The sequence below is a fragment of the Pristis pectinata genome, chromosome 10, assembly GCF_009764475.1.
Source record: "Pristis pectinata isolate sPriPec2 chromosome 10, sPriPec2.1.pri, whole genome shotgun sequence".
NCBI lineage: Eukaryota > Metazoa > Chordata > Chondrichthyes > Rhinopristiformes > Pristidae > Pristis > Pristis pectinata.
Genome location: NC_067414.1, coordinates 60,561,247 through 60,576,128, shown reverse-complemented (window position 1 = coordinate 60,576,128; position 14,882 = coordinate 60,561,247). Strand labels below are relative to the sequence as shown.

At 39.6% G+C, this 14,882-nt stretch overlaps 1 protein-coding gene across 4 annotated transcripts in view; it reads right to left on the bottom strand.

Moving 5' to 3' along the window:
* Nucleotides 1-14,630, bottom strand: part of agbl5 (AGBL carboxypeptidase 5) — an 89,543-nt gene extending 74,913 nt beyond the window's left edge. For 3 of the 4 annotated variants that reach the window (XM_052024874.1, XM_052024875.1, XM_052024876.1), the window contains exons 1-4: nucleotides 14,493-14,630; nucleotides 8,422-8,721; nucleotides 4,454-4,625; nucleotides 1,081-1,247 (exon numbers count right to left, since the gene is read on the bottom strand). In XM_052024874.1, coding sequence (XP_051880834.1) covers nucleotides 1,081-1,247; nucleotides 4,454-4,625; nucleotides 8,422-8,642 — 560 coding nt within the window. In that variant the 5' untranslated portion in view covers nucleotides 8,643-8,721; nucleotides 14,493-14,630. Of the gene's footprint in view, nucleotides 1-1,080; nucleotides 1,248-4,453; nucleotides 4,626-4,957; nucleotides 5,070-8,421; nucleotides 8,722-14,492 lie in introns of those variants that run through there. The other variant, XM_052024877.1, reaches the window with a different exon arrangement.
* Between the last annotated feature and the right edge of the window lie 252 nt (nucleotides 14,631-14,882).

The following is a 14,882-nucleotide window of genomic DNA, read 5'->3' as shown; positions in this document are numbered from 1 at the left end:
ATTCATTGCTTAACTCAGTCATTTATCCCACTTGAGCAAATCTACATTTGTAATGCATTCTTTATTTGGAATCATTTGCCTTGATTTTGATACCAAGTAAAAAAAAAGTCAGCAAGCTCCATGTTGCTGAAAACCCCAATTATATGAAGCAATGTGAAGGAGAAACATTTTGTCTATTAGCAGGAATAACTGCCAGCACCTAATTAGGGTAACTAGTTTCGACAAACTTTTACAATCTAAGAACATCCTAAAGTACTTTAACAGCTAATTTTTACTTTTGAAATGCAATAAATTAATTTTAACTGGGGTAACACAGCAAAAGCCCACAAACAGCAATGAAATAGTGGTCCACTCGTTTGGTCATAACCTGACAGCACCAAGTTTAACCTCTCATCCAAAAAAACCTCAGACCTTGCCACACGTCCTCTGTACTTCACTGGTGTCAGCCTGGATTGTGCACTAAAATCACTCGAGAGGGACTTGACTCTGCAAGCTTCTGCCTTAGATAGAAACGTTATCACTGAGCCTAGATCAACATGGATAGGCAAGACTAAGAGAAATAATAAGGAAACAAAATTTACTCGACAGAAGGGAAAGAATATTGATCCTGGTTGGACCTTTTGTCTAAATTGTGAAAAAAATCATTTTCAATTTGAGGCAAAAGGTACCAACAAGTTAAAATCACAAAGCATGACTGAGCAAAACTCTGTCACTCTTTCCTGCTCATCTCAGAACTGACAAGTCTTAGCTATTTACTGGAACTGAGTTTTTATTTAAAAAATATAAAATTAGATTTAACTGCTGATTTATTCAAACTTGTGAAAGCTTCCCCAGTTCCTAGATATAAATTTGGTTTCTGTGCAGTCTTACAGACAACTTGGGCATGAATTAGTAGAAGGCAAGTTCCTAAAACTGAGAGGCAATAGTTTACTCCTACTCATCAAATCCAAATAGTATTAACACATTCAATTATTAGTATGCAAATGATCTTCCAACAGAATAATTATGTTTTCATGGAAATCCTTTGAAAGAATAATTGCACAAGGTGTTATCTGTTGAAGCTCCAAGATTGCACAGTACCTGCTTAAAGTCAGCCGTTTACAATATTCAAACCTTTCATCCAGTTGCATCAACATCTCCTGACATTCAGCATATGTGAATGGAAAACAAAATGCAAAGTAGGTAGTTGCTCCACGGTATTCAAGAAAGCGATGCATGAAAGAGAGAATAAACTGGTTTTCCACCATCTGAATTGAAAGAAAGTGACAAGAAGTAGTAATAAACAGCGGCATTCTGTAGGCAGGAAGCACCAATTCAAGCATCCAATATGCATATCAAGGAGAAACAAGTTGATGGAAGGAAATATTAGCGACATCCATCATAACATTTAATCAGTCGTGAGCTAGCACAAATTTATTCACTGCTCTTCTTTGCAGCTCTAGTCTTGGATTTGATTAAGTATAAAATAATAAAAAATCAGGCAAAGATACTGTACTTCAAATGTATAAACTAAATTAGAAAAGATTAACTCTTCTTGAAGAAGCATTAAAAAACAAGTTAGAGTTTATGCTGAAAAGATAACTCCATTTACCCCTTTACAGATTTTTCCTAACTTGCTGAATATCTCTATATTTTCTGATTTAAGTTGCATTAAACTGTCCCAGTTACTCATCAACTTCTCAGCAATTAAAATTACAAAGGGAGGGCAATTTTTACTGACTGGCATTAACACCAAATTTGAAAATGAGTAATAGATTGCTTCTTTCCTTCAGGCACTAAATCGTTGGACATTTTAAAAGGACACATTTCAAACTTTCTTCCTTGCTGTCTCTCACACAAGTCTTCTTTCCCTCTAATTATTTCTTTCTGCACGTATTTTAGGTTGAATTCACCCTTCTTGACAACACTTTGATTATTTTTAACTCATTGCTTAAATCACACTGGCTCAGAAGAAACATTAGTGGTCCCTGGTTTCACAAAGATCCCAGGTGCTTTGTTATCCAAGCCTCTCAATGCTTCTACCAGCTGGCATTTAAATCAAAGTACAGGGTAGAATGAAATTAATCTGAAAGTTTCAAGAAAGTCTAACCAATTGTGATTGCTTTGGTTAATTCAGGTGCATTAAATTTGGTTCTCAAATTTACAGTATATATGTGAGACTCATTCTGGTGAATTATATATAACAAAAAAGGAAAATTGTTTTGTCAGAGCTTTTAGATAAACATCTACAAAGATGTTCAGAATCTCAACAATCTCATTCTCACAAATGAGGCTTAAGGAGAGAGAAAAAAAAGAAAAAAAAATTCAAACTATGCACATTACCCCACAAACTGATGAGGTTGTTATTCTCCCTCCAAACAGTACTAAATATCACAAACAACATTGTACATTACTGACTGTAGTATTCGATTAATCCTTGTCCATCTTGGGCTTTCTCCAGCCTTTGGCAAGTTTCAGCATATTTCTCCAATGCCCCTCCTCAGTGCACAGCTGGGTCTATTCCCATCTATTCAGGAGCAGCCAATGAATTTCCTGCAATGTTTTCTCTCCTGTTGCTTCACTGTTACGTCTGTGATTTACCCTGGGCCACTTACTATTTCTCATAGATATGCTACCTCTCAATTCATCAAGACCATCCACTTCCACCTCTGTAATACTAACTTCACTCCTGCCTCAGCTCATCTGTTGCTGAAACCATGCCTAGGTCACAAGCTTGACTATTCTGAGGCACCAATGGATGGCTTCAATCCACCAGCCTTAAGTTATCCGTTCTCTTACCCCATCCAAGCATATAACCTCCCATGTGGTCGATGACCTACTTGCTGCCAAGTTGAATACCTCAGATTTAAAATTCTCATCCTTATTTTCAAATTCCACATGAGATCACAACCCCATCTCCAAATCCTCCACCAGCCCAGTAACCTCCAGATCTCTGCACTTCTCCCATTCTGACATCCTTCATACTTTAGGTTTAATTACTTCACTGCTGACAGAGTACCTGCGATTGTCAAGGTCTAAGTTCTGGAATTGTTTCAATAAGCTTGTTCACATTGTCAACTCTTTCCTCCAAGATATTCCCCTGACTTGCCAACCAACTTTTTTATCTGACAGCATGGCAAATTTTATTTGATAATGTTATGAAGCACCTTGAGATGTTTTATTGCTTTAAAGACGCTTTACAATGTTGATCATTGTTACCCCTTCTTCAGGGGAATAACTGAGTTAAACTGATTAGCACGGCAGCATATTAAATCAAGGTGTACCCTCCAAGTTAAACATAAACTCAAAAATCCTTATGGCATCTGTTAAAACATGGAATATTTTAGAATTACAAAGCAGCAGTGAATTTTCCAATTTTGTCTGAGCTGTAGAGAACAATCAGTACTGAACAATTTTCTTCCAAATTTAAACACTTACTTATTTTCTTTCTACTTTTGAAACATGTGCATGTTATGTCTGTGGTCAGCATACTTATCACCTTCTGTGCATGGTAAGCTTAAGTTATCAGTGCAAGTTAGGAGCTCACTTGCTGTATGAAAATAAATGCAGTTTATGTGATTTGGATTTTTGTTTTAAATATTGCCTCAACACTGATTACTTATCAAAATAAGCAGCTGAATTTCAAATCTTCAATAATAATAGATGAACACCCTTTAATTCCACAAAACTATAACAGATGGGAAATTGTGTGGAACCATCACTCTCCACTCATCAGTGCAGGTGATTTCAGATGTTACTAACTACAAAAACTGAGGCTTTATGAAGAGTTGGTCAGACCGCATTTGGAATATCGTGAGCAATTTTGGGCCCTGTATCTAAGGAAAGATATGCTGGCCCTGGAGAGGGTCCAGAGAGTTTTACAAGAATAATCCCAGGAATGAAAGGCTTAACGTATGAGGAGCATTTAATGGCTCTGGGACTGTACTCAGTGGAGTTCAGAAGAATAAGGGGGGAGCTCATTGAAACCTACCGAATACTTTAAGTCCTGGATAGAGGATGTTTCCATTAGTAGGAGAGTCTAGGATCCAAGAGCACAGCCTCAAAATAAAGGGACATCCCTCAGAACTGAGATGAGTTTCTTATTTCTTCAGCCAGAGGGTGGTGAATCTGTGAATTTCGTTGCCACAGAGGACTGTTCTTGATTGATAAGGGGGTTAAGGGTTACGGGGAGAAGGCAAGAGAATGGGGTTGAAAAAAAAAGTCAGCCATGATTGAATGGTGGAGCAAACTCGATGAGCTGAATAGCCTAATTCTGCTCCTATATCTTATGGAATAAAACATTGTTTTTGTGTGTGCCTTTTAACTATGGTTATTCAAGTAGAATCTCACTTTAACTAGTTGTTCACTTTAACTGAAAAAAAATAGAGAATTCACCAGTTTAAACTTAATCACGATAGGCCTGCTCTTACTTGAAAACAGATTCATGCAAAATCTCTAATTTCAGTTTCCATACCTCATAAGTTGGTCTATCTCGAATACGTTCCCAACGTGGTCTTCCAGGCAAGGTCCTAACAAATGGTGCCATTCCTTGGGAGTATAATTTGCTTTGTTTATTCATATTCATGATATTGATTTTAATGACTTTACTCGGAATTCCTCCCTTCACACTGAAATAAAACCAGGACCTGAAGATAATCAAGACAAAGATGCGAGTTAACATACAACACAACTTCAAGCTTTGGCACATATTTTAAAAATTAAGTAAGTAAACTTTTACATAAAACATCTTGAAAGTTTAAATAGTCCAATGAATGTTATAGTATAGGAAATGTCCTTAAGCATAACAAAGTTTATATTTTTCTTTGGAAATGCCACAAATAAATGCCACATTCATTAAGATTATTGTACAGAGATTTTTTTAATAAGATAATGGATAGTGAAGATATAAAAATAAGTAACAGAGAGGGTTAATTTCTAATTTCTGTACAAATAAAGACAGTGAAGGCAATGTGCTTACTGTCCTTTAGTTAGTTAGCAGTCAGTCTCCACTTAATGCGAAGTTCAGGACAGGTCTGTTTAGTCACTTAATATTCTGCCTAGTTGTATATTCAGGGAGCCATCCCTCTACACTGCAACAAAAGAGATAGATTTTGGGTTTCTGGAGTTTGTGCTCAGAAGCTTCCAGACCAGCCACCAATATTTGAATATTCAAAGACATTCTGCAAGTTGGGATGTATTACCATTATAAATATGTAATTCTGCAAAGTTACCTGTCTATATTCAAAATGTTACAGTTAGGTAGGTGATTATAGCCATTGAAACTGTAGTTAATCATTTATTGTTGTCTTTGCATTTAAAAGGTATAAAACATTGTGTCAGAAGAGATTGAGATTCTCTCCAGAAAATCTGCTGTTTTGAATAAAGACTTTTAAATCTCCCAGTTACAGCTTCCGTGTGCGAGGGTTTTAGGAAAATGACAGATAAAAATAGGTTGCCAGGGGTGGGAAACCAGAAAAGACAACTGAAAGATTTGGAGACAGCTGGATGCAATGGAATGCAATAAAAACAAAGAATGGGAATTAGTTCTATGACAGTGAGTAATCAGAATTGAGATTGTACAGACACCCTATCTACAACAAAAACATCAGAAACCACTAAGGTCCCTTGTGAAGAATGTAGAAGTGGGGACAGTCAGTCTGTTCTTGGTACAGCACATTCTATTTTCACAGTACAGGCTCTGGTGGAGGGACAGAGACAGTGATATTAACAATGACTGATCACGTTCACTTTCACCTGATTGGCTCTATGCTGATAAGAAAATGTCTGTACATTGGATGAAAAGGTTGTTAAAGATCTCCCACACACCATACTTTACACAATCAGAGAGAAAGTTTGAACCACTTTCTTCCATTTGCAAGTATAAGATCAATCAAAATTAATGAGTTTCTGTTTAATTCGAAGAATGGACAGTGCGAGTGATTCTTTCCACCACGATATTATTAAATTGTTTATTCATTGTTTTAGTGAATAAAACTATGTTGGCTCAAAGCTTACACCAGGTCTGGTCGGAGGCTTTTTCTTTCTTCTTCTTGAGGAAGAACAGCATTGTAGTATATGGGAAACTGCACTGAACATTGAAAAGATGAAATAAACACAGAAAACACTAGAAACACTCAGCAAAACAAGCAGCGTCAGTGGCGAGAGAAAAAAATCTATGTTTTAAGTCAATGATTCTTCATTGAAACTGGAAGAGTATAAAAGGTGTGTTAAGTTGCAGAGAACTGGGGTGGTGAACAGACAAAACATCTGTGATCGGGTGCAGACCAAAGTTACCCATGTAACAATTAGGGAGACATAAGAGACTCCAAATGCTGGAATCTGGAGCAAAAAAAAACGAGCTGCTGGAGGAACTCAGTGAGTCAAGCAGCATCTATAGAGGGAAACAGTCAATGTTTTGGGTCAAGACACTTCATCTGGACGAGACCTGAAGGGCTGACAGTCCATTTCTGTCTATAGATACTGCCCGACCCACTGAGTTCCTCCAGCAGTTTGTTTTTTGCTCCAGGTAACAATTACTTTAAAGACCAGCAGCTGAAGAGAGAAAACAAAAGAATGAAGCACATTGAAAGAGAGGAAGTACAGTGACATCTACGAGGAGAGGAAAAGAATGGTTACCTTAAACTGTTAAATTCAATACCAAGTCACATTAGCTTGTCTGCACCCAGGCAGAAGATGAGATATTGTTCCTTTTACTTATCTTAGGCATCATTGGCCAATACAGTAGGCCAAAGACAAAAGTCATAGTGGGAGTAGGATGAAGAATTAAAGGCAACTAGAAGCTCAGGGTTGCATTTACAAATTGAACAGAAGTGATCTGCAAAGCAGTCATCTGTGTTTAGTTTCACCAGTGTAAAGGACACCACATTACAAGCACTGAAAGCATTTGTTATCTTGACAACGTAGGTCTGCACCCTATCAGAGACATTCATTTTTTTCCTCTCCACCTATTTGCCCCTGCAGTTCAACATGCTTATTTTATTACTTTATCAATGTAGAAGGGTCAATGACCCAAAATGTCAATTCCACTTCTGTTCCTGCTGAGTGCTTCCAGCATTTTCCACTTTTGTTTTGGATTTCCAGCAATTACAGTTTTTTTTTTACTCCAGTTACTTCAAAAATATGGTTTGTTATGAGCCTCCAGTCTTAGTAATGTTTACCTAAATCTTGGACATAAAAAGACACTTTCTCACTACTCTTGCTGGACATGATGAATGCTGCAGTCTCCCCCTCTTTTTGTTTAGCTACACAGCTTTCCCCAACACTAACAAGCTCAACAGTTGTAGCTGGCAAGTCACCAGCTTGTTAACAAAGGGAAATCTCTAGCTGGGGTGAGCCTGCAGCCAACAATGAGAGGGAGACAGAAGCTTCAAAGGGGACAAAAATACCTGCCTTCTCCATTGTTGTGCCAGGAACATCGGCAAATCCAGGAATGAGTCACACCAAGGCTCAGTGAGGAGTGGCTACTTGCAAAACCCACTGATGAACCAGCCAGTCTGACTGCCTAGAGCCAAGGTGCAAGATTTGGGGCTGCACCGTGGCTACCATGATAAGTACAGGCTATTTGCTGGGCACTAGCAGCACCTGCTCCATGTGTTGAATGACCGCCCAGATCCTATGGTCTCATTGCATTCCGATGAATGTGAAGAAAGTTTCTGTTGCCCCCCTTTTTATCTGGCTACACAACATTTCCCAGCCTGCAGATTTCTCTGTGTTACGAAGCCGAATAGCCAGCTATGACTGTTGAGCTTGTTACAATGGAGAAACCTCTGGGTTGAGAACAGCTGTATGGTTAAACACGGAGAGGAGGGAGACAACACCTAGCACATGTGTTGGTTCAGGGCAATTTGTCAATACATAGAGTAGCTCCTGACAGTCCCCAACGAAGACCCACACTCATCATGCTGGCTACGGTACATTTCCAAGACCCTCAGCCCAAAATTGAGCAGCCGCGCCACACACCCCAGCCACCCATCACCTGCCCTCATTGGCGGTCTCTCCATATTATGCCTTAAGGTGATTCATTTCAGCATCCGCACCACATTCCCAGCATAGCAGCAGGGAGAGCAGGGGTTTCCATCAATTCTCAGCATCCAGGATCCAGGCGCAGCAGTGCCTCTCCCTTTATATAATGCTATAATAAATGCTTTTTGCACCGATTTCACTTGCAATCTTGTCTATGGGAATGTATTCTGCATACCAAGCAGGGTTTTTTCAAATTAATGACACTTTTATCTATATACACCAGTTACAATTTTGAAATGTCCTTTTCCAACTTTTATAAGCAATAGTGCTGACTTATCAAATTTACCTCATAATACAATATTTTCCCCAAACTTCCTAGTATATTGAAACAGTTGGAAATTTTTACACAATAAGTAAATAAAACTTTAATCTAGTGACAGAAAGAACATGCAGAATTACCTATTACTATTCTCAAACTCAGTCCCTGCACAATCTGGCTTGGTCCACACATTAAATTCACAATCTGGAGTGGATATGGCATTCCCAAAATTCCCAGAGGTTCCATTATTGCCGGAAGCTGGATCCTCTGCTCCTTCAGGACGTTCCACCTTTTCAACTTGAGCAATATTTCCAGAATCAAACATAGAACTGAAAAGCAAGCCGCCACAACGAATTTCCATTTTTGTGGCAAGAGAGAGCGTTTCAATACATATGACATTCTTTTATGTACTGCTGAGAGGAGAGTTGTTTCTTGAAGATCTACACGGGGAAAGAAAACAACTATTACTAATTCAATCAAGTTATATTAAAGCTAAAGCAGATGGAAACATCCAGATTTTCCAGGATCAGTTTCTGACTGATCTTTGAGACCAGAAATTTTCATTTCTCCTTGTATTCATTGATTTGTTGACATAGTGGCAATACTGATATTCAGCTTAATTCTGAAAATCATTCTTGCTCTCCACCTAACTAGCAATTTTATTCACAATGATTATCATTACAGATAAAATAATTTTTAATAAGTTACCACAGAAAGAACATAATTAATATCTCTGAAGTATGGCACCTGTTTACTTCCTGTGTCATATTTATCTAGAATATATCTTGTCATGTCTACTTCAATCATATTTTTCAGTCAGTTAAACTTATCAAATCGTCTTAAGGAGACACAAGAGTCTGCAGATGCTGGAATCTGGAGCAACAAACAATCTGCTGGAAGAACTCAGTGGGTTGAGCAGCATCTGTGCGAGGAAAGGAAATGTCAACCTTTTGGGTGAAAACACTGCATCAGGACTCAAGTTCCACCCGAAACTTTGACAATTCCTTTCCTCCCACAGATGCTGCTCAACCCACTGAGTTCTTCCAGCAGATTGCTTTTAGGTCTTCTTAAGCATTGTTTCCAAGTAAAGTGACACTGTTGCATACTTCCCAAATCCATCTTTATGACTGGATCATGTAGCTATTCATGTATAACTTATGTCCTAAAAGGGCTTTATATAATTCAGAATCACCATTTAAGGGAACTTTGACTGTTTCCCAGCAATAGCCCTGAATATTGTCACTACCATAGTGGGAAGAGGATGCGAGGATAAGGCTGTCAGAGAGTGATCAAAACAGGGGCCAATGAGACAAGTATTTTTCTACCAGCAATGACGAGATAAAGCCGTGCTATTTAAAATACTCAACACATTATATTTAAGAAATACAGAACACCCCAACCACGACATTTTCTTGATGGTGACACTTTCTAAACTCTGCCATTGCAACTTCTCCACCTTAAATGGACCCCTAAACTACTGTCTGAAAATTAAGGTTATTAAGCCCTTTTCCAACAACTATAAATGCAAGCAAGGGACATACAATATTCCCATTAATACTTCAATCCATTATCCAACTTATGAAGTATGCAGTGATCCCTTCAATTCTGTAGTTTGGTAATGCCTTCCACTTCTTTAAAAGCAAAAAGGTCAATGTTAAAAATAACACAATACCCAAGGTTCTTTCTCAAATGTTTACAAAAATGTTGGTGTAAGTGAAACAAAAATTACAGTCTCTCTTTTCTATTAAACATCCAAGTGTTTAAGTAAAATACCTCAAAGACAATAACTTCAACTTATAAAGCACCTTTAGTCTAGTAAAACATCATAAATCACCTCACAGAACCATTATTAACAAAAATTTGACAAAAATAATATTTTTATGGCAGGTGACTAAAAGCTTGGTTAAAAGGGCAGTTTTGAAGAGCATTCTAAAATAGGAGACAGGTGCAGATATTTTGGGAAAATGACTGTCAAAGTTTAAGACCCTAGACATGCTCCTAAATTTTGAGTGAAATCCTAGAGATTGATATGATGCCAAAGTTGGAGAGACATGGCTTTTGGAAGTTTGCAGAGCTGAATAGAATAGAAACCATTTAGTTCCTTGTTTAACAGGGCCTCCCAAAAGTGCTCTTCTAAGTGGCAGTTTTATCACACATCAATTCCTTAAGTGTCTTCCCTTCTCATTAGTTGACTTATCAATGATTTTCTTTCAAATGGTTCAATTAACAGACATGATCATGTAATTTTAAATTGTTCCTTTCTCCAGATTTTAATATTTTAAGCAGGTTTGGACTGACAGTACTGTGCCAATTTCATATGTGGAGGTTCTAGTTCCTCCTATGTATCCACCTAGATAATCTCTCATGCTGAATGTATTATTCTATTTGAAATCAACCGAACCAAGACTGTACTGCCTCAGACATCCAGATCATTCATCTGACCATTCAAAAATATTGATATTTTTGAAGAAGGGTATGGAAGTACAAATTAACAAATGTTTGCCACCATGGAACAAATCTTCCACCAAGATCTACATATATCTACCAATAGGTATGCCCATAACTTAGCTATTCCAGGACAGAGGCTAAAGTATAACCTCCTACAGGAAAGCAAAGGTGGGCTGAGCTGTACTATTGACCTTATCATGGAGTTCAACAGGATAGCACAAACTTCTGCACATTTCCCACTGTCAGGACTAGAACATTCACCCAGTCAACCACATTAATTTACATCAGTCATGTGCTTGGCTATTACAGGGCTTTGGGACTAACCAGAAGGAGCAAGGACAGACTGCACTCCAGTATGAAAAACTACCACTCTTCGCTACTCTCCTCTTTGTTAATTTTGCAACAGCAATAACATTGCCCCTTTGAAAGCTGGAGCTTGCTGATATATTTATGAGATACTTGTTTGAAAACCTTTTGGAAATTCATACAAATGTAAACAGTTCCATAAACATCAATCTTCACCGCAACTTCAAAGTGCTTGAAAATGAAAAAAATATTCATCACTGTGACATCTTCCAACTATAACAAGAGAGTGGAGCAGGCTGCTTAGCCCTTCAGGTCTATATGCCCATTCAACAGATCACAGCACATCCCCAGTGCACTTTTCTGCCCAATCCCCATCTACTTCAATTCCACTGGTGTCTGAAAATCTATCAATCACATTTTGAAAATATATATAGAACATAAGCATCCACAACCTTGAAAAATTAATCTTTTGCACAGACATTTCACCAAATCTCAGTCCTGTTTAGCAAATCATTTATTACAAGACTGTGCTTTTATGTGCCTCCAGATCTACTCCATTATACTTCTATTGAGATAACCTCATTCTTCCCAAATCAAGCTTACAGTCAAAATGTGCAGACTGCATTAGCCAAATTTACCTCTCTCAACTGTAGGAATGTGCAAAAATATCAGGATGGTTTGTCTTGGACACAACCTGCTTTCTAGGTTCATCACCCGTCATCGTTGTGGAACTGCACACACTTTTTTCTGGGTACAGAGCTCAAACAAGCCAACCAGCAAACTCCTCCAGTCCCAATCCAAATAGGTGTCTTGTGGATCTTCACCTAGAGAAGCTTAAAGTAATCAAATCTATATGACTTTATGGATGATAAATCATATTTGATAAATTTTCTGGAGCTCTTTGAGGATCTAACAAGCAGAGTTGATGGAGGGGAACCTGTAGGGATGGAGTATTTGACAAGGTGCCACATAAAAGACGGATGTGTAAGAGCTCATAATATTGGGGAAGTGTGTTAGCATTCTCTGAAGATTAGTTACAACATAGAAAACAAAGTCAGAAAACAAAGTCAGAATAAACTGGTCTTTTTCATACTGGAGGGATGTTACTGGTGGAGTGGTCTCAGGACCAGTTCTTGGCTCACAGTTATTTATGATTTATATTAATGAGCTGGAAGAGGGGGCAGACAGGAAGGTATCCAAGTTTGCTAATGACACAAAAATAGGTGAGATTGTATGCTGTGATGAGGATATATTTTGTCTGCAAAACGATATAGATAGGTTGAGTGAGTGGGCAAAAAGTTGGCAAATGGAGTTTAAAGCAGGACTGTGTGAGATCATGCACTTTGGTAATAGGCAGACTATTAACTAGATGGACAAAGATTGCAGATGAGCAAATTAAGTGTGTACAAAATGCAAAAGGTTAGCAGACAGGTGCAGTAAGTGGTTGGAAACGCAAATGGCATATGGGCCTTTGTCGCAAGCGTGTTGGAGTTTAGAAATAAGATATTATTACAACTGTACAAAGTACTGGTGAGGTCACACTTGGAGTACCGTGCAGAGTTTTGGTGCCATCATTTAAGAAAGGATATAGCATTGGAGACATTCAAAAGAGATTCACTAGGCTAATTCCTGATTAAATTATTGTCCTCTTGCCAGCAGCTTAAGAAATTCCATATTCCCAGTGCCCTTTCAGTGACCTTTTCCCCCTCATCATACCTTTAATGCTTTGATCAATTACTTTAGTTCTATACCTCTGCTTTTTGATCACTCTGCTGTGGAAAACAGGACCTTCCTATTTACTCCATCAAGGCCACTCAATTTCATACCCATTGAATAAAGATTTACACTCTTACTCAAAAATCAAATTCAACAACTTGTCCATCAAAGACAGACTAACTGGTGTGTAATTACTAGGCTTTTCCCTTCCTCCTTTTTTCCCAAGAGCAGTTCTTTTTTTCTGGCAACATCCCTGTCAACTGTGAGGATTAAAAAGTGATAATCAGGTCCTCTGTAATTTCTTCCAATACTTATTTAGCAGCCTTTGGTATATTTCACCCAGGCCTGGCAGTTTATCTCCTTTTAAACCTCTTTATACTGCTTCTCTTGCAGTGCTGTTTGCATCCAATATTTCACTCATCTTGCTTAACAACAACTTTGTCATCATCCCCTTTTTTGAAGACAAGGTACCTTAGGCACACACTGGTTACCTTTGTATCTCCTGTTGGCCTTTCTCTTTATGTGTTCACTCACATACTCTTTAACCATTTATAAAACATAGTTGGATTTTCTTTGCTTTTACTTGCCAGTTTTTTTTCCCCATGTCTTTGTTTTTGAAATTTGCATTTTAATTTCATTCCAGCATTTTGTGCTCTTCTGGGCTTTATGCAGTATTGAACTCTTGGTGACACAAGAGACTGCAGATGCTGTAGTCTGGAACAACACACAAAATGCTGGAGGAACTCAGCAGGTCAGGCAGCATCTATGGAGAGAAATGGACAGTCGACGTTTCAGGTCTACATCTGGTCTCAACCCGAAATGTCGACTGCCTATTTCCCTCCATAGATGCTGCCTGACCCACTGAGTTCCTCCAGCACTTTGGGTGTTGCTCATTTAATACTTAGTGTCTGACATGAACTTCCCCATTTGTCTTATCTCTTCCTCCATGTATCTCATCACCAGGGGATGGTGGCCTCATCTTTTTCCATTGTAAGAACAGATGTATCTTAATGCTACTTCTTCAATATGGAGGAACATATGGGTGATAGCCAAAGTTTCAGACTCACGAGCTATCAGCCAGCAAGATTTGATCCACCAAACCTTAGTCTCAACAAGAGGTAGATGCAATTAATTAATCTTCAACTCATTAAGAGCAGCACAAAATACAATGGATAAATACCAGTAAAATATGATCTTTTATTTCCTTCAATTTTTAGCGATAAGTATCAATTGCTATTCTGAAACGACAATTGTTGTACCGTGAAATGCAGAACAAATTGGTTATTGTGTTAATTGTCACTTGACTGTTACATTATTGATGTTAGCTCGACTCAGCCGTGGCCACCAATGCAACAACTCATCTCACTAACTACATTGTTTGGCAGAAATTACAAGTGCCAGAATTACACCTGGTGCTGATAATACCAACAGACAGCAATTATCAGCATCGAATGTTAATGGTAATGTTATCCCACAAATGCCACCACAGACCGACGGTAATTGCCAGCACCAGTCGCATCCACATTGGTGTTACTGTAACACCGACCCACTCACTGACATCACTTCGTTCAACAGCCTGGCAGCAGTTGGTGCCAATCAGTGATATTGCAAGCCCACCGTTCACCGCACTAGTGATGGGCAGCGTTGCCCTTGTCCCACGCCTGCCACTCACAGTGGCCCGTGACGTCACGCCACCCCCCCCCCCGCCCCGTGACGTCATGCCGGCCGCTGCCAGCCTCACCTGGACTCAGCGACCGCGCCGCCTCCCCGCGGCGGGGCTCAGCCTGAGCTCGGCGCCGCGGCTTCCATCCCCCGGGCTCTCGGTGCCGCCGTCAGACGTGGCAGCGGCCCCTTCCTCCGGCTGGTTCTCCGAAGCCGGCTCCCTGAACTCCAGCTGCTCGCCGCCGCCGCCGATCAACCGATCTCTCCGGCTCTGGGTCACGGCGTGTCGGTCACGCCGCCTCCGCGCCTCGACCTCCCGCTGCCTGCGGCTCCCGGAGCCGGTGTCCCGGTCGCTGACCCGCTCCCGGTTCAGCCTCTGGCTGCCTCCTCCGCCCCTACCCCTGGCCGCCCGCTGCCCGCTGGTGCTGCGGTCGCCGCCGGCCGGCCTGTCGGGCTCCGTCTCGGTCGC